The sequence below is a fragment of the Mesocricetus auratus genome, unplaced genomic scaffold (genome assembly GCF_017639785.1).
Source record: "Mesocricetus auratus isolate SY011 unplaced genomic scaffold, BCM_Maur_2.0 Super-Scaffold_100011, whole genome shotgun sequence".
NCBI lineage: Eukaryota > Metazoa > Chordata > Mammalia > Rodentia > Cricetidae > Mesocricetus > Mesocricetus auratus.
The window spans coordinates 71,931,432-71,954,675 of NW_024429195.1; the positions used below are offsets into that span (position 1 = coordinate 71,931,432).

The 23,244-nt window shown below is 38.1% G+C and overlaps 1 protein-coding gene across 1 annotated transcript in view; it reads right to left on the reverse strand.

Annotated features, from left to right (window-relative positions):
* Eea1 (early endosome antigen 1) overlaps positions 1 to 23,244 on the reverse strand; it is a 103,889-nt gene that overhangs the window by 61,653 nt on the left and 18,992 nt on the right. The window contains exons 2-5 of the mRNA XM_013111903.3: positions 10,346 to 10,438; positions 2,956 to 3,083; positions 1,791 to 1,845; positions 1,641 to 1,706 (exon numbers count right to left, since the gene is read on the reverse strand). Coding sequence (XP_012967357.1) covers positions 1,641 to 1,706; positions 1,791 to 1,845; positions 2,956 to 3,083; positions 10,346 to 10,438 — 342 coding nt within the window. The remainder of the gene's footprint in view (positions 1 to 1,640; positions 1,707 to 1,790; positions 1,846 to 2,955; positions 3,084 to 10,345; positions 10,439 to 23,244) is intronic.

A 23,244-nucleotide genomic window follows, 5' to 3' on the forward strand; every position in this document is an offset into this window, starting at 1 on the left:
CAGGAATTCAAGGCTAGCCTCAGCTTGGCTAAATAATTGAGACCTTGTTACACACACACACACACAGAGTCATCTCAAATGCAGTAGTTTCCATGTTAGACAGGCAAGTGAACTATAAATACTGACTAATACTAAAGCCCCTTTAAACAGTAACAAGACTGGTATCTTTTTATTCACTGCTTGTTTCTCCCCTTTTCAATCCAGATAGTAATTCTTGGTACAAAGATTAAATTGCAAAAGGAAAATGCTAGCCAAAAGTTACAATGTGCTGAGATACTATGTAAGCAGATTATGAATCACTTACAAAGGCTGTTGGAGGACATCTACTTTATTTTTAAAAACAAAGACTATCTCTGTACTTACAAAAATTCATTATTCTTTTTCTTTCTAAAATATAACTGGTAGACTTTTACATAAAATCACATTTGATAAGGTACCTAGGTGTTGAAGATAATGAAGCAGAAACTTCTAGGATCCAGTGACAAAATGACATCATGTATTGTCCATGCTTATTTATGATCCCAGTAAAACAAAACTACTGTGATACCACTGATATACAATTGTATATAGTATTTAAGATTTGATAATTGTAATAAGCCACTGTGGCTAGCAAATGTGTTTATTATATTTTATTGGTATTTCAGAATATACTATCTAATTGGAAAAAAAAGTTTAGAGTGAAAACGCACCAGGCAAGTCTTGAAGGGAATTCCAAGAAGGACTTGTTATCACAAAAATAGGGCACTCCATTGTTACTGTCCTTATACACTTTCAGTGGGATGAATGTGGAAGTACAGGCCAATATTTTGGTTTGAGCTAAATTTTTTAGCCACTTAAATATATTGCCAAAAAATAGAATAACATAAGCTTGATTTTTAAAAAACTGCCTATTCTTTTTTAAAACAATGCACATACACACACACACACACACACACACACACACACACACACACACACCGCTTTGGAAGGATAGATAGATGGATGAATGGATGGATATATAGATAGATAGACAGACAGACAGACATGATTGATAGATGATAGATAGATAGATAGATAGATAGATAGATAGATAGATAGATAGATGATTTATAGACAGACAGACAATTTTTTTTAATTATAGATGCAGATCCTCCAGTCCTGGAGTTACAAGCAGTTGTAAGCTGCCTAATGTGTACGCTGGGAACTGAACCAGGGTCCTTTGCAAATGCACCGAGCATATTTAGTAGCTGAGCCACCTCTACACACACACACACACACACACACACACACACACACACACACACACACACACACACACACACACCGGTCCCTTTTTGAAAGAGGGTCTTGTTATGGAGTCTAGGCTGTCCTTAACTCACAGTCTCTGGCCTCAACCTTCCAAGTGCTGGGATTACAGACATGTGGTATCACACCTGGCATAACAAATTCTTAATGAAACATGTTTAAGAAGCCGTGTCTTTGCTTTCCATATTTGCTTCTATTCATTAAAATTATACAGGCTATCTAATAAACTATTAAACAAGGAAATCAATTAGGAAGTCATTTATATAAAGCCCCTTACAAAAGAATATAAAGCTCAATTTTCAACAATGAAAACAAACAACTACTAAGCATGCTTCAAGAATTTAAAATGCAATTACTTGCTGCTGTAGCCCTTGATATTTTTCTAATTCTTTCTTTAATTCTTCTGAGTACCATTTTTCTTCCTAATAAAAAAGATTTTAATTAGTAAATTTTAAAAGTTTTTAATCTGAAACTCTGAATAAACAAGCATTACCATGTTTTCTTACCTTAAGTGAGGCCTGTAGGTCTTGGACCTCTTGTCTGAGTAGTGTTATGTCATCTCTAAATGTGCATGGGAGAGGAAACATCTCTTAGTTACAAGTCATAAACAGTAACTATCTATTAATGTTACAGCTTCCTCAAGTACTCTAAAAATCCTGAAGCCTCAGTGTAGGAGGAAAACAATGTTACTAGAGGCGCATACAGATGAGATAATAAAAGAGCGGTTTACCACACCACTAACCATACCCACTTTAGGCATGACTAAAGACATATACGGACGGACATAAAGATGTATACGGACATAAGCGGTCAACTACATCACTAGCCAGGCCCACTTTTGGGCATGGCTAGGGGCGTTACGGGGGGGGGGGGGAATAGTATAAAAGACTGAACAACGGAAGTCTTGGTATCTTTTTCCAGCTTTCGGCTTCCAGTTCGGCGGCGGAAAACTACTGGGCTCATCTGGGTTACTTGTTTGGTATCTTGTGAGTAATTTCTACAATAAATACTTAGTTTTACTTTCAGTAAGTGTGCCGTTTATCGTTGCAGCGTCACCTCAGCCAGGTGATGATAGTGCATGCCTTTAATCCCAGCATTCAGAAAGACAGAGGCAAGCAGATCTCTGTGAGTTTGAGGCCAGCCTGGTCTAGAGTGAGTGCCAGGATAGACTCCAAAGCTACACAGAGAGCCCTGTCTCAAAAAACCAAAAAACTGAAGCCTTTCGAAAAACAATTTCATTCTTAAAGCACATGCTTTACAAATAAGAACAATTCTCATGAAAATAATCAGGTAATTGTCAAGTGCCTGGATCAGAAACAAAATATCTTCTATCAACTTCCCTAGTACAGTTTGCATAAAATCTAATGCTGTCTGCAGGACTATGAAGTGTGCACAATCTGCCCCTCACCATTCACTCTCCCTTCACTCACTTGGCTGTACTATCACTGACTTGCTTCTGTTCCTTCTCACATTCTGGTACTCTCACCTAAACTCCAACTGACAAGAAGGTAAGCAAGACAGGCTAGACAAGGGAGGGAGACCATGCTGCATGAGGACAACTCCAAATTAGGTAACATGAGAACACTTCAGAAAGTAATAAATCTTCACATAGCGATTACAGCACATGCACGTTCCATGACAATATCACATTTCCAAACCAGCATGCTGTACCGTGTCAAAGCAAGATCAGCCTCTCCACCATGACCTGCGTCATTACCAGCATCATGAACTGCCTGATAGTGTTTGAAAAGTTCATCTGCAGAGCCAAGAGCTTTCATACACTGGGGACATATGAAGCCCTATAAAAAGAAACACAAAAAAAGATTTTTAAATATTTAATTTTGAAGAATAACACTTTGCATTTATGAAATATGATCAAATGTAATTAAATAAACTGTAATTTATAATGTTATGCCCCAATTCATATCAAGCAAAGAAAGGTATTTTCACAAAACACGGCCATTTTTTAGGTTGTATTAACTAATAGCCAAAGAAATGAATTCTAATGTGAGACATCAGTTCTCCTCCTCCTCCTCCTCCTTTTTCTTTTTAAGATAGGGTCTCACTACATAGCCTTGACTGGCCTGGAACTCCCTATGTAAATCAGGCTGGCCTTGAACTCAGAGATCCACCTGCCTCTGCCTTCTGAACACTGACTCTACTTTAGATTAGCTGAGAACAATTTCCACCACAATCTTCCACTCTCTGTATATGCCCATTAGTTAAGTAACATTTGTCCTAATCTATTTCATAGGACTAGGGGAAAAAAGTAATATTATGAAGTAATCTTGTCACCAAGGGAAAAAATCAAGACTGTAAGTGTCTCACACAAAGCTCTATTAGAGAAGTGCTGTAATCAGAGAATACCATTAACTACGTGATGGTACCCACCTGTAATCTCAGCACTTGGAAAGCAGAGGCAACAGGCTCAGAAGTTCAAAGTCATCCTCTGCTACATAATGCATTTAAGACCAACACCGGCTACATGAGACCCTACCTCAAAATAAACAAATAAATAAAATAAAACCTGCTAGCCAGAAGCTAACATTATAAAAGTCCAAAGCTAATATAACATGTAATACATGATTGAGACAATCATCAATAGTGGTGTTCAAGATGCTGCTTTAGACCCATGTTTTCTGTGTTTGGGTTACAATTCAGGAATGAATACTAAAGTCAACATACTAGGTTGTAACTTTATTATTCCACAGTAGAATATATGAGAGTTTATTTTACTAACAGTAAACAACATATTTATTACAGTGGGTGTCATCAAAAACATCTGAGAAGCATCCTTACAGATTAACTGTTAGAGGTAGCTAGAATATGAAAAACTATTTTTCTATTGGATCCATATGTCCTACACAATCTCATTTAAAGCTCAGGCCTATTTATTTACTGTATTACAACCCCTATTTTGTAGGACAGGAAATTCAGAAAAGCTAAAAGACTAAGATATAATTTTGCCGGCCTTTCCCTATGTTTCCAATACATTATACTACCTCTTGAATGTGATGACCTAACCCTTAAAACAGGTCCTTTTATCCTCTAACTTCACAGTGACTTGAGTCAACAGGTATTACTTATCATTTTGAGTATAAAAATAGTTCTGTGGAAGACTCAAATGGTAAAATATAGCCCCAGCCCACACACACACAAAAGATCAATGACACACATGGAAAAGTATCTTTTCATGGAACTGAATCAATTATTAAACAAATGTCATTAAATTTACCACTGTACAACTATTTAACTGTAAACTGTATGAGCAAGTAAAAGGCTACAAGAACTCTCATTAACACTCTCATGGTTCTTTAAGAATTATTTGTCTGAGAAGAATATAAATTATTACTAGCATACAAAGTATTATATTTTATTTTATTTCAGCATAATCAATATACAAAAGAAGTCTCACTCAAATTTTAATCTCTGAAAATTTGCCAGGTTTTCTATGAATAATAAAGAAATAGTTACCCACACTTTGCACACCCATGTACTCCCACAAAGAGCTCCAAGGCTGCCTTACTCTTTTAAAAACTACCAAAGAATGTCAATTCTGAAAACACTCCCAGATTCTACCAATCCAACCTATCCATTACTCTAAACTATAAGAATATCCCCATGCAATCTATTTTGCAGGGGTACATCATATTCTAAAATATTTAAATTCACTGAATCAAAGATAAAATATCAATGAATACCTCATGAAGTAATTATGTTTACATGATTCTGCTAATTTGGTTGGGATAAATAAACTTGTATTGCGTTAAGTAAGAGCATGCAGTTCTAAAATATCCTCTATTTCAGATGCAAAGGTGAAACAGAATGCATATGAGGGTGGTGGTTCAGGACACATCTGCATTGTAAGCAACGAGAAAGGAAATTATGACTTTGAAGAGTCTATGAAACTAGGGTTTGCTTTATGGGGATGTGGGAATGGCCATCCTTTCTTCATTCTATAAAGTCTAAAACACTTCCCTGTAAAGATCACCATGTCCATGAGTATGCTCATTCAAGCAGTGCATTGCTCTCCCCACGATAGCTACTCAGAACTCACTTTCCTTTTGGAGAAAGAGTCCTTGCCACATTTCTTATTTGTATCATAACTTCTACTAATAACTAATAAGCAAGTTATAAAGTGTTCCTCAAAAACTACACCCCTATTACATTATTTACCCTGTACATTTTTAGGTTTTTTTTTGTTGTTGTTGTTGTTGTTGTTGCTTGTGTTATTGTTGAGACAAATTCTCACACTGTCGATGAGACTGGCCTTAAACTTATAGGCCTCAGCCTCTTGAACGCTGGGATTACATGTGTGAACCATAGATTTTTAACTGTTGTCTCTAATCAAGAGTTTTGATTCTAGATACCCATGCATGTCAGAAGATTAATGACGACATTGAGGTGTACCACTGTACCTCTAAAACTTCTACATACCAGGTTAGTACCTCAGAAAGAACTAATTTGTTCCTACGAGAAAACTTTACAAGCAATATTCCAAATGCATGAACTGTTCCTGTGATTAGATTTTGAATATTTAAGTAAATTTTGGCAAAGCTGTTAAATCTTTGTAAAGTACATATATTTAATCACCTTCTTAATTGTAATTAAACTTTGCATGAGTCATAACAGTATAAGTATTTAATTAGTCAATTAGTATCTTCTGCTCTTAATTCCAGCAAGACTCTTTAATTCCTATACCTACTTTTTTACTTTGTTTTACATTTCAAAATCATTTGTAAAAAATAATTAGTATGATATATATAGTAATGTTATAGTGGGTAATAAAAAAGGTTATCAAAGCTACAATACCCATTTTAAAATGTAATTAGCTTTTACTAATTGCCCATGAATATAGCAAGTGAACTTGTTAGCTCATGGAATTAGATACTAAATCTCAATATGAGACCTTTTTTTTAAACTATACTCAAGGCACCAAGTTTGCTAGACACACAAACAGGGAAATATTCACTAAAAAGTGCTAAAAATAGCCAACTACATCTTTCCAAATTTGTCATCAAATTTCAAACACTAGTTTAAGATTAAAAGCAATAAATTCCTTGTTCAAGAATGCTATCTGCAATCCTCTCTTGGATCCAATGCAGTTAGGAACTTACCCTAACTTGAAAGTCAAGGTACTCCTGTTGAACAGGGTCCTTTTAGGTCATAAGGGAAGCTCTTACATGGCAAGTTCCTGAGACTGTCACTTCCACTTAAATACAAAGAAGAAAACCTGGCTCATCTACTAGACAACTGACAACATACTGAACATATGTCTAAACCTCCTTTGCCTCCATCTTTGCTTGCCCTGCTTCAATCAGTTAGCCTGTGCCATCCCACATTTACCAATGTAAGCGTTCTTGTGAACTCTTTTCTGACTGCCCCCACCTGAATTAGCCATCTGTCCTTTTCACACATAACATCTATCATACAGACTTGCTGATGTGCCCACTTTATCTTTTCTCTCCTTTACAACTACAATATCTGCTCTACGTAAAGTACTGCATTAACATGTTAAGTGAGTTTACTTGCTTGTTTTTTTACATATGATTGCTTCATAGAAAAACAGTCATACTTCATAGGCTTTCATAGTACCAAATTTCATTCATTTATGAGATATGTAAAAGAACTAAAGAAGTTATGCTTTTTTTGCGGGGCGGTGGTGGCACACGCCTTTAATCCCAGCACTCGGGAGGCAGAGGCAGGTGGATCTCTGTGAGTTCAAGACCAAGCCTGGTCTACCGAGTGAGTTCCAGGACAGGCTCCAAAACAATACAGAGAAACCCTGTCTCAAAAAACCAAAAAGAAAAAAAAAGTTATGCTTTTTTTGTTTTAATACCAAATTTTAAAAAGAAACATATTAGCAAGATTATCAGAGAAATTCTTTCCAGCCTAAAAATAATTTCCCCTAAAACTTTGCCCACCCAGCCTTAGATATGCACCAGCCCAACACTATAGAGCAGTGGTTCTCAACCTGTGTGTCACAACCCCTTTAGGGGTCAGATGACCCTTTCACCAGAGGTTGCCTAAGACCATTGGAAAATACAGATATTTACATTATGATTCATAAGAGTAGCAAAATTACAGTTAGGAAGTAGCAATGAAATAATGTTATGGTTAGGGGTCACTGCAACATGAGGAACTGTATTAAAGTTCTCAGGAACGATGGGAACTGGTGCTGTGGAGGAACGTTTTACTTGTCACTACGTGTGATGATGTGCATTTCAACATCTCCAGTAGAGCAAAACAAAGATGGAAACAGTCTTAGAATCAGGTTCAAATGCTGTTCATACCCTTTTCTATGCAAGAACCATTTTAACTTAAATGCTTTGATAATTCATTAATAACACATAAATAATAGATAATCCTACAAATACTAAAATACCACTTAAATTTCAAGTTTCATGGCAAAATGTATGTAAACATATTAAGCATTTACATTCATTTACAAATTCACAACAGGGCAGCTGGAAACAATAGGAGAGACAAAGCAGACTATCCCAGAGCCTTTACCTTATTGATTCTTCTCTTAAGCATGCATGATTAAAGCAGTCCAGATTCCCTTCCAGCACAAAGGGGAACCAACACCAGGACAGGGAAAACAAAGCTATTTTGAGCAACCCAGAACCAAGCTGCCAAAACAAAATATAGAGGACCCACAGTCACACTGGAGTCACTAAGAAGTTCCTGTCCTCTTGTCTCTTGTTCAGCATGTACTTCCTGGTAATGTTCCGACAAGTCAATAGCAGTTACACATCTTTTCATACACAATGGGCAGATGAAACCCTGTGAAATAACAACTTTTAGTTTGTTTTTATTAGGATAAGAATGGTTCCATAGGCTCAGATATTTGAATGCTTACTCATCAGGAAGTGGCACTACTTGACAGGGATTAGAAGGTGTGGTCTTGTTGGAGTAGGTGTGGCTTTGTTGAAGGAAGTGTGTCACCAGGGGTGGGCTTTGAGATTTCAATGACCCAAACCAGGTCGGTTGGTCGGTCAGTTGGTCTGTCTGTCTCTCCCTCCCTCCCTCCCTCCCTCCCTCCCTCCCTCCCTCCCTCCCTCCCTCCCTCCCTCCCTCCCTCCCTCCCTCCCTCCCTCCCTCCCTCTCTCTCTCTCTCTCTCTCTCTCTCCCTCTCTGCTTCTTGAGGATCTGGATGTAGAGCTCTCAGCTTCCATAACTACCTTCATGCCACCATGCTCCCTGCCATGATGAAAAAGGACTAAATTTCAAAAACTATATAAGCAGGTCCTAATTAAATGATTTTTTGTAAGAGTTGCCTTGATTATGGTGTCTCTTCACAGCAACGCAACACTACGACATTTCTCTCTTTTCTTATTTAATTTCAGGTGATGAGAAGCTAACACAACATGGAAAATGCACATATTACCCAGTACAAAGGAAACATTTGGTAAACATTATCTAGTTCCACCATCATTATTCTGTGCATGTGAGTGTGCTTGTAATTAGCATGCGTGTATGTGTAGGGGTGCATGTGTGGTACATGTATGTGGGTACACATACATGTATGTGCAAGTGTATGTGGAAATCAGAAGAGAACCTTAGGTGTCATTCCTCATCATTGCCTCTTTTCTTTTCTTTTTTGAGACAAGGTCTCTCACTAGCCTAGAACTCGCCATGCAGACTCAGACTTTGCTGGCTCTCCAGCATACTCTTGGGACTGCCTGTCTTCCCTAGTGCTGGATTTACAAGCATGCATGACTTCAATTTTATTTAATATTCTTGTGATGGAACTCAGTTCCTCCTTGAAAGTACTTTACCAGCTGAGGTATCTCTCCAAATTCCATTATTCCTTTGTTTATATCCCTTAAGCGAATTATCCAGAGGATAAAAGCAAGAAACACAAATTCACCTTTTTTTAACTGGTCAAAGAGTTATCTTCCAGACACCCAAGTCCCAACTCTTAGAACTACAGAACAGCACTTCTTTAAAAGATGACTCTTGTTTGTTTTGCTTTCTTTTGGCCACTAAAGGTAGAGTATGCTTTACTCTGCTGTTACATACCTGTTGATGGTAAATGTCCACCCTATCATCTAGTCTTTCATTAAAACACATTTGCTATATGGTTACTTTGCTCTAGCCATTGTCAAGTGAGAATACAAATACCCTAAGAATACAAAGGTATAGCAGTATTATTTTTAATGCATGTACTTTAAATGCATGTACAAAGGAAAATTTCCCATCAAAACGTCAATACATGTGGAAAAAACATTCTACACAAGCAAGATCCATTCAGAGGGAAAAGGGAAGGGAGAAAGGGGCAGACAGCAAGGCAGCATATACACCAGTGTGGTATTTAGTAGAATAGTGGACAGCAGGCACCCTGCTTTGTTCTTGGGCTTGGAAGATTAACTTAACATTTAAGGCTTTTACCTTAACATTTAAGTGATGGTAACCACAGGTTTTCTTTATCTCTATTTCTTAAAAATAAAAATAGCAATAAACTTAAAAGACTCTGTAACTGAAATCAGGCCTATTCACATTTTCACTAGTTTTTAGTAAGCTAACAAAGATAAAATAAAATTTAACTGGTCAGAAATGAAAACATAAAATGCTACAAAAACTATGGCACAACTTCTAATGCTTAATTAACATGGTTTATGATGGTGCACACATACACATTATGTGTAAGTTCTTTATAAAAAGACTAAAATATGCCAGGTGGTGGTGGCACATGCCTTTATTCCCAGAACTCAGGAGACAGAGGCAGGTGGATCTCTGTTAGTTTGAGGCCAGCCTGGTCTACAAAGCTACACAGAGAAACCTGCCTAGAAAAATTAAAAAAAAAAGACTAAAATATTCTTCATTAAATTGGGGTGACAACATAAAAGATAAACTAGTAATATTTCAAGTTTCAATCTTAACATGTAGTTTTTCAATATTACAACTAAATGTTGGTATATTTGTATAACTATAACTCACATTTTAATAATACAACTTATGAGAAATTTCCCTGTGAACATAATTTAAGTTTCCAATCATTACTATAAATATTTGCTAATTTTAACAGTGAATTTTATTCTCTACTATATTTTCATACCTCTGAGGAACTTTCATTATTGTCATCCACAGTATTTATAGGAGTTGCTGATGAATCTAAATCAGAACCTTGAGAGCCAACTCTCCCAGGGGTCTGAAACAGAGAGGAGAAAAAAAATACATGTGAATATATTCATAAGCTGTGCAACATAATAAACAATGATTCAGAACAGCCAGCAGTACCAACAGTGTCTCTTCTGGAATACTGACCTTCATTCTCTGCATATCAGGATCTCTACACATGCATTTTTCAATTTTCATTCTTTTTAACTACAGTATTTCATAACCTTCAATCCACTTTCATAGTGGATTTAGTCATAATGATATCTCTGTGACAGGTGAAACAACTTGTCTCTATAGAGAAAATATTTAAAGCTGCTAAGTGACTTGCTTATGACACTTGCTATGACTGTTAACAACCACTACCAAAACTACAGCAACAACAAACAGAAAAAACCACAAGAGAAGCAGAACTAAAATGCTGATCTTGATTCCTCTTGCAGTGCTCTCTTCACTACATAGACTCTAAATGCAGGAGTGGAATAACATGCTACTCAAATCATCTATCTAGTTACCCATTCGTCTATCATTCAGACCACCATTACCAGTCTATCTCCAACACTTGCTACGATACCACCAAGAATACATCTCATAAATTAAATGTCTTTTGTGCCCCCAGCAGTACTTTTCCCTTAACATTATTGTTTATTAATAGCTACATGTTACAGTAAATTAATTTGAAACCTAGTAAAACACTAAAAAGAGATTCAAAGTACAAGAACTAACTCAATAATAAAATTGTCCTCAGATACCCACAGACGGTGGGGGGGGACTGCAAGCTCCCCACTTTATCCAAGACTAAAGAAAGGCACATGACTAACAAATAGTGGGAAATGCTTTCACTGGAATGGAACTATGTGGTTCCAAATCGCTGTTCAATGCTGCTTCTTTGTTAGAAATCACTGCAGAAATGTACAGGCACCCAAGACTGAGACCAATTCACTAAAAGTTTTCTTCAACACACAAAAACATACTTAAAATAAGACATCAGGGAGACTAGGAAACCAGAGGAGCCAGGGAGTCCAGGGAAGCAGCTGTTCTGGAGGCGGCATCAGGTACAACAGGCCCTGCTTCTGGGCCTGTGTTCCAGTGCCTGGGGATCGCCTGGGAACTGCACAGAGCTTCCAATCCCTGCTGGAGCGAAACACCCCAGTTTCCAGGACTTCTCTCCCACCAACGAGACCAGGAAACCAGAGAAGCCAGGGAGACCAGGGGAGCAGCTGTTCTGGCCGGCCGCAGGATCAGAACGAGGACAAGGAACAGAAGAACAACCAGATTATTGGACTTGCTAGCACCCACCAAAAGGGAACTCTGGTCCCCTAACCACCAGACCAGTAAGGGGCTCTTTCTGCACCCACTAGAAGAAGAGATGGGAAAGAGACAATACAAACACACACTCAGCAACAGAAAAACACATATGACATCACCAGATTCTAGAGACTCAACACCAGCAAGACCCCAACATTCCAATGCGAACGAAGCAGAAGAGAACGACCTTAAAAGCACTTTCATGAAAATGATAGAGGCCCTAAAAGAGGATATAGGAAAATCCCTCAAAGAAATGGAAGAAAAACAAAGCAAAAAATGCAAGAAATGAAAGAAAAAACAAACCAAAAAAAAAATGCAAGAATTGGGAAAAAAAACAAAAAAGGCAGGAAATGGAAGAAGAAACAAAGCAAAAAATGCAAGAAATGGAAGAAAAAACGAAGCAAAAAATGAAAGAAATGGAAGAAGAAACATACCAAAAAAGGCAGAAAATGGAAGAAGAAACAAAGCAAAAAATGCAAGAAATGGAAGAAAAAACAAAGGAAAAATGAAAGAAATGGAAGAAGAAACAAACCAAAAAATGCAAGAAATGGAAGAAAAAGCAAACCAAAAAATGCAAGAAATGGAAGAAAGAACAAACCAAAAAATACATAAAAGGCAACAAATGGATGAAAAGATGAACTGAAAATTGCAAGAAGCAATGCAAACACTGCAAGGGTTGAAAACTGAAATAGAGACAATAAAAAAAAACACAATCTGAAGAAAGGCAGGAAATAGAAAAGCTGGGCAAACAGTCAGGTACTACCAATACAAGCATTACCAACAGAATAGAAGAGATGGAAGAGAGAATCTCAAGTGTTGAAGATACACTAGGAAAAATGGATTCATCAACCAAAGAAAACCTTAAGTCCAACAAATCCCTAACACAAAACATCCAGGAAATATGGGACACCATGAAAAGACCAAACCTAAGAATAATAGGTATAGAAGAAGGAGAAGAAAACCACCTCAAAGAGACAGAAAACATATTCAACAAAATCATAGAAGAAAACTTTCCCAACCTTAAGAAAAGCATGCCAATGAAGGTACAAGAAGCTTACAGAACACCAAATAGAGTGGACCACAAAAAAAAGTCCCCTCGCCACATAATAAAGACGCCAAATATACAGAATAAAGAAGAATATTAAGAGCAACTAAGGAAAAAGGTCAAGTAACATATAAAGGCAGACCTATCAGAATTACACCTGACTTCTCCATGGAAACTCTGAAAGCCAGAAGGTCCTGGATACATTTTCTACCAACACTAAGAGACCACGGATGCCAGCCCAGACTACTATACCTGGCAAAGCTCTCTATCACTATAGATGGAGAAAACAAGATATTCCATGACAAAACTAGATTCACGCAATATGTACCCACTAACCCAGCCCTTCAGAAAGTTTTGGAAAGAAAACACCAACCCAAGGAAGCTAACTAGAACCAGAAAAACATAGGCATTAGAGAATCCCTCTCTACCAACAGCCAAAAGAACAAAGAGGTGAAATTCCACCAACAACAACCATTGCAAATCGAAGAAGGATGAGCAATCAATGGTCATTAATATCCCTCAACATTAATGGCCTTAACTCACCCATAAAAAGACACAGGCAAGCAGAATGGATTCGAAGACATAACCCTTCCTTCTGCTGCATACAAGAAACACACCTCACCCTCAAAGACAGACATTACCTGAGAGTTAAAGGTTGGGAAAAAATTTTTTAATCAAATGGACCCAAGAAACAAGCAGGGGTAGCAATCCTAATATCTAACAAACTAGACTTTAAAATAAAATCAATCAAAAGAGATGGAGGTCATTACATACTCATCACAGGTGAAACCCACCAAGATGAAGTGTCTATCCTGAACATCTATGCCCCAAATACAAAGGCATCCACATTTGTAAAAGAAACATTATTAGAACTTAAATCACATATAAAGCCCCACACAGTTATAGTGGGAGATTTCAACACACCACTCTCACCACTAGACAGGAATTCCAGACAGAAACTTAACAAAGAAGCAAAGTGTCTAATAGAAGTAATGACCCAACTGGGATTAACAGATATCTATAGAACATTTCATCCACATAAAAAAGAATATACCTTCTTCTCACCACCACATGGAACCTTCTCAAAAATCAACCACATACTTGGCAACATATCAAACCTCAGCAGCTACAAAAAATTGGAATAACTCCATGCATCTAATCAGACCACCATGCTTTAAAATTAGAATTCAACAACAACACAAATTTCAGAAAACCTACAAACTCATGGAAATTGAATAATGCTCAACTGCACCGTTCCTGCGTCAAAGAAGAAATAAAAAAAAGAAGTTAAAGACTTCCTAGAATTCAATGAGAATGAAGACACAACATACCCAAACCTATGGGACACTTTGAAAGCAGTGCTACGGGGGGAGGTTCATAGCACTAAGTGCCCACATGAAGAAACTGGAGAATAGTTATACTAGAGAATTAACAGCACAGCTGAAAGCTCTAGAACACATAGAAGCAAACTCCCCCAGGAGGAGTAGACGCCAGGAAATAATCAAATTGAGGGCTGAAATCAATAAAGTAGAAACTAGGAAAACAATACAAAGAATCAATGCAACAAAGACTTGGTTCTTTGAGAAAATCAACAAGATAGACAAACCTTTGTCCAAACTTACCAAACAGCAGAGAGTGAACATGCAAATTAACAAAGTCAGAAATGAAAAGGGGGACATAACAACAGACTCTGAGGAAATCCAGAGAATCATCAGGTCATACTTTGAAAACCTGTACTCCACAAAATTCGAAAATTTAAAGGAAATGGACAACTTCCTGGATAGCTATCACTTGCCAAAACTAAATCAAGAACAGATAAGCAATTTAAATAGACATATAACACCTATGGAAAGAGGAGCAGTCATCAAAAGTCTCCCAACCAAAAAAAGTCCAGGTCCAGATGGCCTCAGTGCAGAATTCTACCAGAAATTCAAAGAACAGCTTATACCAATTCTTCCTAAAGTATTCCACACAATAGAAGCAGAAGGGTCTTTGCCAAACTCTTTCTATGAGGCTTCAATAACCTTGATCCCCAAGCCACACAAAGACACAACTAAGAAAGAGAACTTCAGACCAATATCCCTCATGAACATTGATGCAAAAATATTCAATAAAATACTGGCAAATCAGAACCAAGAACACATCAAAAAAATCATTCACCACGATCAAGTAGGTTTCATCCCAGGGATGCAGGGATGGTTCAACATACGAAAATCCATCAATGTAATCCACCATATAAACAAGCTGAAAAACAAAAATCACATGATCATCTCACTAGATGCTGAAAAAGCCTTTGACAAAATCCAACACCCCTTCATGATAAAGGTCTTGGAGAAATCTGGGATAACAAGGACATACTTAAACATAATAAAAGCTATATACAGTAAACCAACAGCCAACATCAAACTAAATGGACAGAAACTCAATGCAATTCCTCTAAAATCAGGAACAAAACAAGGCTGTCCACTCTCTCCATACCTTTTCAACATGGTACTTGAAGTTCTAGCCATTATCATACGACAACAAAGGGAGATCAAGGGGATACAAATTGGGAAGGAAGAGGTCAAACTTTCACTGTTTGCAGATGGTATGATAGTTTACATCAATGACCCAAAGAACTCTACCAGGGAACTCTTACAGCTGATTAACACCTTCAGCAAAGTGGCAGGCTAAAGATCAACTCAAGAAAATCAGTAGCCCTACTATATACAGATGATAAAAGGGCTGCGAAAGAAATCAGAGAAACATCACCCTTTATAATTGCCACAAACAGCATAAAATACCTTGGGGTAACACTAACCAAACAAGTGAAAGACCTGTATCACAAGAACTTTGAGTCTTTAAAGAAAGAAATTAAAGAAGCCCTCAGAAAATGGAAAGACCTCCCATGCTCTTGGATAGGTAGGATCAATGTAGTAAAAATGGCAATCCTGCCAAAAGCAATCTACAGATTCAATGCAATCCCCATTAAAATCCCAGCACAATTCTTCACAGACCTTGAAAGAACAATAATCAATTTTGTAGGGAAAAACAAAAGACCCAGGATAGCCAAAACAACCCTGTTCAACAAGGCAACGTCCGGAGGCATCACCATCCCTGACCTCAAGCTCTATTATAGAGCTATAGTCCTGAAAACAGCTTGGTATTGGCACAAAAATAGACAGGTAGACAAATGGAATCGAATTGAAAACCCAGATATTAACCCACACACATAACATCTGATCTTTGACAAAGGAGCTAAAAATATACAATGGAATAAAGAAAGCATCTTCAACAAATGGTGCTGGCATAACTGGAGGCTGGCATGTAGAAGAATGCACATCGATCCATGTTTATCACCATGCACAAAATTAAGTCCAAATGGATCAAAGACCTCAACATAAATCCAGCCACACTAAACCTCTTAGAAGAGAAAGTGGGTGGTACCCTTGAACGAATTGGTACAGGAGACAGCTTCCTTGACATAATACCACTAGCACAGACAGTGAGATCAACAATTAATAAATGGGACCTCCTGAAACTGAGAAGCTTCTGTAAGGCAAAGGACACAGTCAGCAAGACAAAAAGGCAGCCCACAGAATGGGAAAAAGTATTCACTAATCCCACATCTGACAGAGGGTTGATCTCCAAAATTTACAAAGAACTCAAGAAGCAAGTCTCCAAAACACCAAAGGATCCAATTAAAAAGTGGGCTGCAGAACTACATAGAGAATTTTCAATAGAGGAGTCTAAAATGACTGAGAGGCACTTGAGAAAGTGTTCAACATCCCTAGCTATCAGGGAAATGCAAATCAAAACAACGCTGAGATACCATCTCACTCCTGTCAGAATGGCTAAAATCAAAAACACCAATGACAATTTATGCTGGAGAGGATGTGGTGAAAGGGGAACACTCCTCCATTGCTGGTGGGAGTGCCAACTGGTTCAGCCACTTTGGAAATCAGTATGGAGATTCCTCAGAAAAATGGGAATAAACCTACCACAAGACCCAGCAACTCTTAGGCATATATCCAAAAGATGCCCATTCATACAACAAGGATGTCTGTTCCACTATGTTCATAGCAGCATTATTTGTAATAGCCAGAACTTGGAAGCAACCTAGATGCCCCTCAACTGAAGAGTGGATAGAAAAAATGTGGTACATTTACACAATGGAGTACTATTCAGCAGAAAAAAACAATGGAATCCTGAGATTTGCAGGCAAATGGATGACACTAGAAGAAACCATCCTGAGTGAGGTAATGCAGTCACAAAAAGAAAAACATGGCATGTACTCTCTCATATATGGATTTTAGACATAGATCTGGGGAGTGCCAGCCTACAATCCTATGGCCAGAGAGTCTGGGAAACTTCATTTAGTGGCTGATCGAAGAAGAGGCACACTCCCACGGTTAAGTACTGAGCTGAACTCAAGAAAGCCAGTAACAGAGAGGGTGGACTGATGACCAAAGGGATTAAGACTGGGCTGGTTTAACCCCCAGAAACAGCTGACCTGACAAAGATTAACTCTTGAATCCCAGGCATCAGCCTGGGAATCCAGCATGGGACTGATCAAGACCCCCTGAATGTGGGTGTCAGTGAGGAGGCCTAGGTAATCTATTGAGCCTTGGGCAGCAGATCAGTACTCATCCCCAGTATACACACGGACTTTGGACTCCCACCCAACAATGTGAGATGTACTCTCACCCTGAACTCTTGGGGGAGGGTCTAGGCCCTGCCCTGTATGAAATGACAGACTATGGACACCCCCATGGAGGGCCTCCCCCTCCCTGGGGAAATAAGGGGATAATGGGGGGTTGGGGGAGGGCACGGGAGGAGAGGAGGGAAACGGAGAGGGACCCGGAACTGACTTGTGAAGCAACCTTGTTTCTAATCTAAATTTAATCTGAAAAATAAATTTTAAAAAAATGAAGAAAAAAAAGGAATCCAAAATAAAATAAGGCATCAGATAGTCCACATTCCTTTTTGTTTCCTTATTTATGTACTTCATATGGTCAGTAAACTTGATGTAAATACCAAATCTAAAATGAGCCCCTGCTTACCTAAATTTACCAGTTAAAACATTAAAATTATATTAGAAAGTATAAAATAGCTGAAATTACAGCACACAAGAGGCTGAGGTAGGGTTACTGCAAGTTACACAACAGCCTTGGTTACATATTGAGATCCACCTCATGCGCATGTGTGCATATGTGTATTTGGGTGTGTGCATGTGTGTATACATATATATGTATATAACATATATATTGTTTCCTTATAATACAATATGTATATGCATTATAATTATAAAAGATCTATATAACAAAAACATTAAAAAGAAACACTTCAAAGCACAAATAATGATTACTACAGCAAGACACAATTACAGGAAATTTGAGTTTTAGTTTTCTTCAGTTTTTGCTTTTGCTATTGTGTTTCACACAATTTTAATCATATTTTCATTATTTTATATTTTAAAATATTTACACTTAAAAAGACTGACCAGTTAATCCACAGTTCTTTTTATTTCCTTATTTACACACTGCACACATTTATTTATAGTTTTTGCTCTCACATAAATTAGGAAATTGGGACAAGTAGTAAATCACAACAGGAAACTGAAGTTACAAGGGAATTCCAAACTCTTCATAAACATGGTCCTCAAAGGAGGATTTAAGATGAATATTTCATTTTCTGTGCTGGAAAGAGATTAAGCAAACATACCAGATAACAATGGGCAAACTGGGGGTGGAGAGATGGTTCAGCACATAAGAGCACTTGCTACTCCTGCAGGGAAGTAGGGTTCAGTTTCCAGTACCTACAAAGTAGCTCACAGCAATGTGCAACTCAATGGGCACTGCACACATGTGGTGCACATTCATACATGCAGCCCTCATACACATAAAATAAACATAATAAACAAGGAGAAAACTGAATGACTTTTAACTTAAAAAAAATACAAGGTGAACTCCCCTACTCTTAAAATCTAGCATGTTCCAAAATCTTACACTTTTTGAGTACCAACATGATACAAGTAAAAAAAATTCACCAAGCTTGGTAATATAAGCCTATAATACCAGCAATGGAGAGACTGGAACAGGAGGATCATGAGTTGGAGGCCTGCTTAGGCTATACAAGATCCTGTCTAAAGAGAAACTAAATAGAAAGGGATAAGGAAAGCATAAAATTTCACAACAAACTGTCCAATGCACAGAATTATTTAAAATACTACATAAAACTACCGTGGAACAATCATTTTAATACAATATGAATAAGTATTACTATCATTGGTTAAAAAAGAGCTGACTTGCCAAAAGCTAGGCAGGACTTTCGGGAATAGAGAATGCTGGGAGGAAGAAGGGCAGAGTCATGAGAGTCTTGAGAGTCACCAGCCAGATGCAGCAGAAGCAGGACATGTACAAAATGAGGTACCAAGCCATGAGCCATGTGGCAGCAAGTAAATAAATAGAAATGGGTTCATTTAAGTTGTAAGAGTTTGTTAAAAACAAGTCTAAGCTATAGGTTAAGCATTAATAATAAATAAGTCTCTGTGTGGTTTTTGGGCACAGGCTGGAAGGGCAGAGCTGACCCATGGTCCCAACGAAAAACTCCACATACAAACTACATTTAGGTTAAATGCATAATGTGTATATGAAATATAAATTAATTTCATGTTTAGGCTTTGTTCTCCTCTAAGATACTTCATTTTCATACAAGCAAATCTGAAATACTTCCAGTGCAAAGCATTTTCATAAAGAAGTTAATATTCAACCTCTACTTATCCTCATTAGAAGTATCCTCAGGAAAAATTCAAGGTTCTGTGACAGTCTGGCTAAAGAATGACAAGGAAGAAATATCATCTTGTGTATAACAATTGTTTTAACACAGAAATCTAGAGAATACCAGAAGCACAATTCAGAAAAAAAAGTCATTAACTGTGGCACAAAGGATGGAGCCAGCATTCTTCCAGATGGAGGGGCAGTAGTAAGTCATACAAGAACAGCTGCTACTGTACCCTGTGGCCTATGCAACTGATTGAGGAAAACCAGAATCCTGAAAAATGTTAAAGATGCTATATGTAAAAGCTAATCTCTGGTAAAAGATAAATGAATATGAAAGGAGCTAGACATAAGGAATTCCCATTTAGTCATTAGTACAAAGACACACTATCCAAAATGAAGACTGCGGCTTCAGATAAACAGGCAAACAGGGTAAGTCAGACATGCATGGAAGGAGGCAGAGAGCTGATTCTAGCACAGGATAGAACTGAGGTTCCAAGTTACTGTGCTTTCATTTTCTCTTCAGGCTTGTATGTCTCAGAATAAAAACAGCTGTCTCTTTGACAGAGAACTCAGCTATTAAAAAACTAATAACATACTGGAAGAAACTGTAAAACAAAACACAAAGCACATCTGAATCTATTTTATTTACTAGTTTCTCTCGCCTATATGGCTCAGCAGGTCAGATCTGAGAGCCTGAGCATCATCTTCTGTCCTCAGTGTGGTGGTTGTCCTTTCTACTGGAAAACTGCCCTGAGAAAGTCAGCTAAGTACAGTTTAGGAAACCACCAAAATAGAGTGATGCTAATGACAATGATGTCACTATGGAGAGGAGAGTCTTGGACTCTTGAAAGTCCACAGGGATCAATCTGATTATTTCTGACGTACCACACTAATACTCCATCATGATGGCTTTGTGATCTGTCCTTGGAGCGGGGTCAGATTTTGAATCTATAGTCTTCACTTTGCAGAGACAGTGAAGGAGTTGAAATAATGGGAGAAGGCACAGTAGGTCTGCACCTGTTCCTTCTTGCTTGTCTCATTCTTTTTGCCTTTGTGACCTTTTCTGAGGTGCCTGTGTTTGTATGGGGATGGGTCAAGCTTTTTCTGTCTAGACTGGTCTTGTTAAACCTCAGCCTCATGATGGGTGATTTTCCGAATGGCTCTAACGATGATCCCAAGCCTCTCTCCAGAGGGTCATTATCCCTTGATCAAATTTATCCTCTATTTGAGTATCTGATGACAGGCTCCAATCTTCAGAGACATGTTTGGAGAAGGAGACTGGTGATTCCCAGTCTTTGTCACTGCAATACCTAAGTTTTCCAAACTTCTGTCCAATGTCAAGTCAAGGATTCCCACAACCATCTGGTTCAGAAACTTGTTGTAAGGGCTCAAAGGGCCCAGAGAAACATTTTACTATAAAAGGATACAAATGAACAGCCAATGAAGAGGGGGTTAAGGCAAGAAGCTCTTGTCCCAGTGGAACTTGGAATATGACTCCTTACCAAGTAATGGAAGTGTTCAACAACTCAGACACTCTCAAAATTTCCAAATTTAAGATTTTTATGGAAGTTCCATTATTTAAGCATGATTGATTAAATCACTGCCATTGGTTATTAACTCAACCTCTAGCCCCTCTTGATCCTGAGGTTGGAGTTTGATTAGCAACTCTGGCAACTGAAGCATAGAATTATGTGTTTTTATTAGTTTGGCAATCAACAGGAGAGCCTCAGGGCAACTCCCCATTCAGCCTACCCCTTGTATAATATGTAACTGCACAATGGGTACACGAACCAATGACAGGAACAGCCTGAGGAATTAAGATTTTTGTTCCTGAAATAAGCAAAACTGAAAGTTATCTCACGACTAGGCTATAAGGGTCAGACATGGCTCACCTGGCCCACCTGCCATGAGAAGGGAATTGACTACCCCATGCAAACCACCCCTAAATCAGCTTCTCAGCTCATCCTGTAGCAAGACTTCAGTAACGAGAGTATCTTCTCATCCATCAGCTTTCCACTAAAGTTGCCTTCCTTTCAACTTTTCCACCCAGCCTGCCTTGTGTCCAGCAGCCAGACTCATTTCAGTCCCCAGTCTGAAGCTATTAGGGGAGAATCAATTATCACCCATGTTAGACCTGATAGTAAAGCAGGACTGTCCCAAGTTCAAGGCCAACTTGAGCAGTTAGGCAAGACCTTGTCTCAAAATAAAAATTCAAAAAATAAGGGCAGGGTTTGAAGATATATTCCCCCCTCTCTTTGTTTGTTTGTTTGTTTGTTTCTTTGTTTTTTTCGAGACAGGGTTTCTCTGTATTGATTTGGAGGCTGTCCTGGAACTCGCTCTGGAGACCAGGCTGGCCTTGAATTCACAGAGATCTGCCTGCTTCTGCCTCTCGAGTGGAGTGCTGGGATTAAAGGCGTGCATCAGTGGAAGAGCACTTGCCTGACATGTGCAAGACCTTAGGTTCAATTCCCAGTACACACATACATGTAGGCGTGTGCGCGCACACACACACACACATGCATATGCACACACACGTACACATACATACAGAGTCACGTCATTAAGGTGAACTGGAAGTGAAGTTGAAAAGGAAGAAGCAAGCTGCTTTCACTCCTACTGTAGGAAATTCCAGAGGTTTTAATAGTCTGTGCCATAAACTAGAAAGGATTCAACCATATATTTCTTATAAATAATATCACATCAATAACTGCAGTTAGGAAACAAAAACATGTATGATACTCAAATAAGGGAGGGTCTACAACATACAGAATACCCCAGATTGTTAGTAATCTACAGTTGTCTGGTATTACTAAAAGCTAAGATAATGCAGCATAAAAACATAGGCTTTTATGTTCTGCCAGGTTCCTCAGCTGCTTTTAAAAATCATCACTCAGAGACTTAATATTAATTGCAAACTGTTTGACCTATTGCTCGGGCTTATTGATAACTAGCTCCTACTTTTAATTTAACTCATTTCTACTAATCTGTGTATTGTCATGTGGCTCATGGCTTTACCTATGGTCTAGTACATCTTGCTGATCCAGCAACTGGTTGGCATCTACCATGACTCTGCCCTTCCTCTCCCTCTATCCTGCCTTGCCATGGACCAAATCAGCTATTTTATTAACCAATGGGAATAAAACATATTCACAGCATACAAAAGGGTTATCCCACATCATTTTTCCCCTTTCTGTCTAATCAAATAAGGAAGGTTTTAACTTTAACATAGTAAAACTACACACAATAAAACAGTTAAGTAAGAAATACAGTTATAATATTTAATTTATTTTTATTTGATGAAAATAAAGAAAATAGTTAATTATCCTATCTTGGTAAGTCCAAAGTTTCCTATCAAATGTATCATTATAACTAAGAAAAAACTATGGATATAACTATAATTATATAGTCTTCAACTCTTTGAGAAGAGAAGGAATAATATTACCCAAGTAAGCAGAAAGTGCAAGCAAGCGACATTCAAAACCTGCAAGAAATGACAGAAAGAGCTGGCTGCCTGGACAGTCACCCAAGGTTTCTCTGCAACAGAGGGGCATCTACCTTTGGCTATAGGCCTAGAATATATGGCAGAGCATTTTCAGAAGCAGGGAAATTTGAAGGACTCTCCTACTCTGTCTTAGCAAAGTTTGACAGTCACTATATTTGTGTGTTCTGCTGATCCAGATTGAACAGCGTTTACTGTCACCCATCAAGGCAAGAGCAATGTCTTGC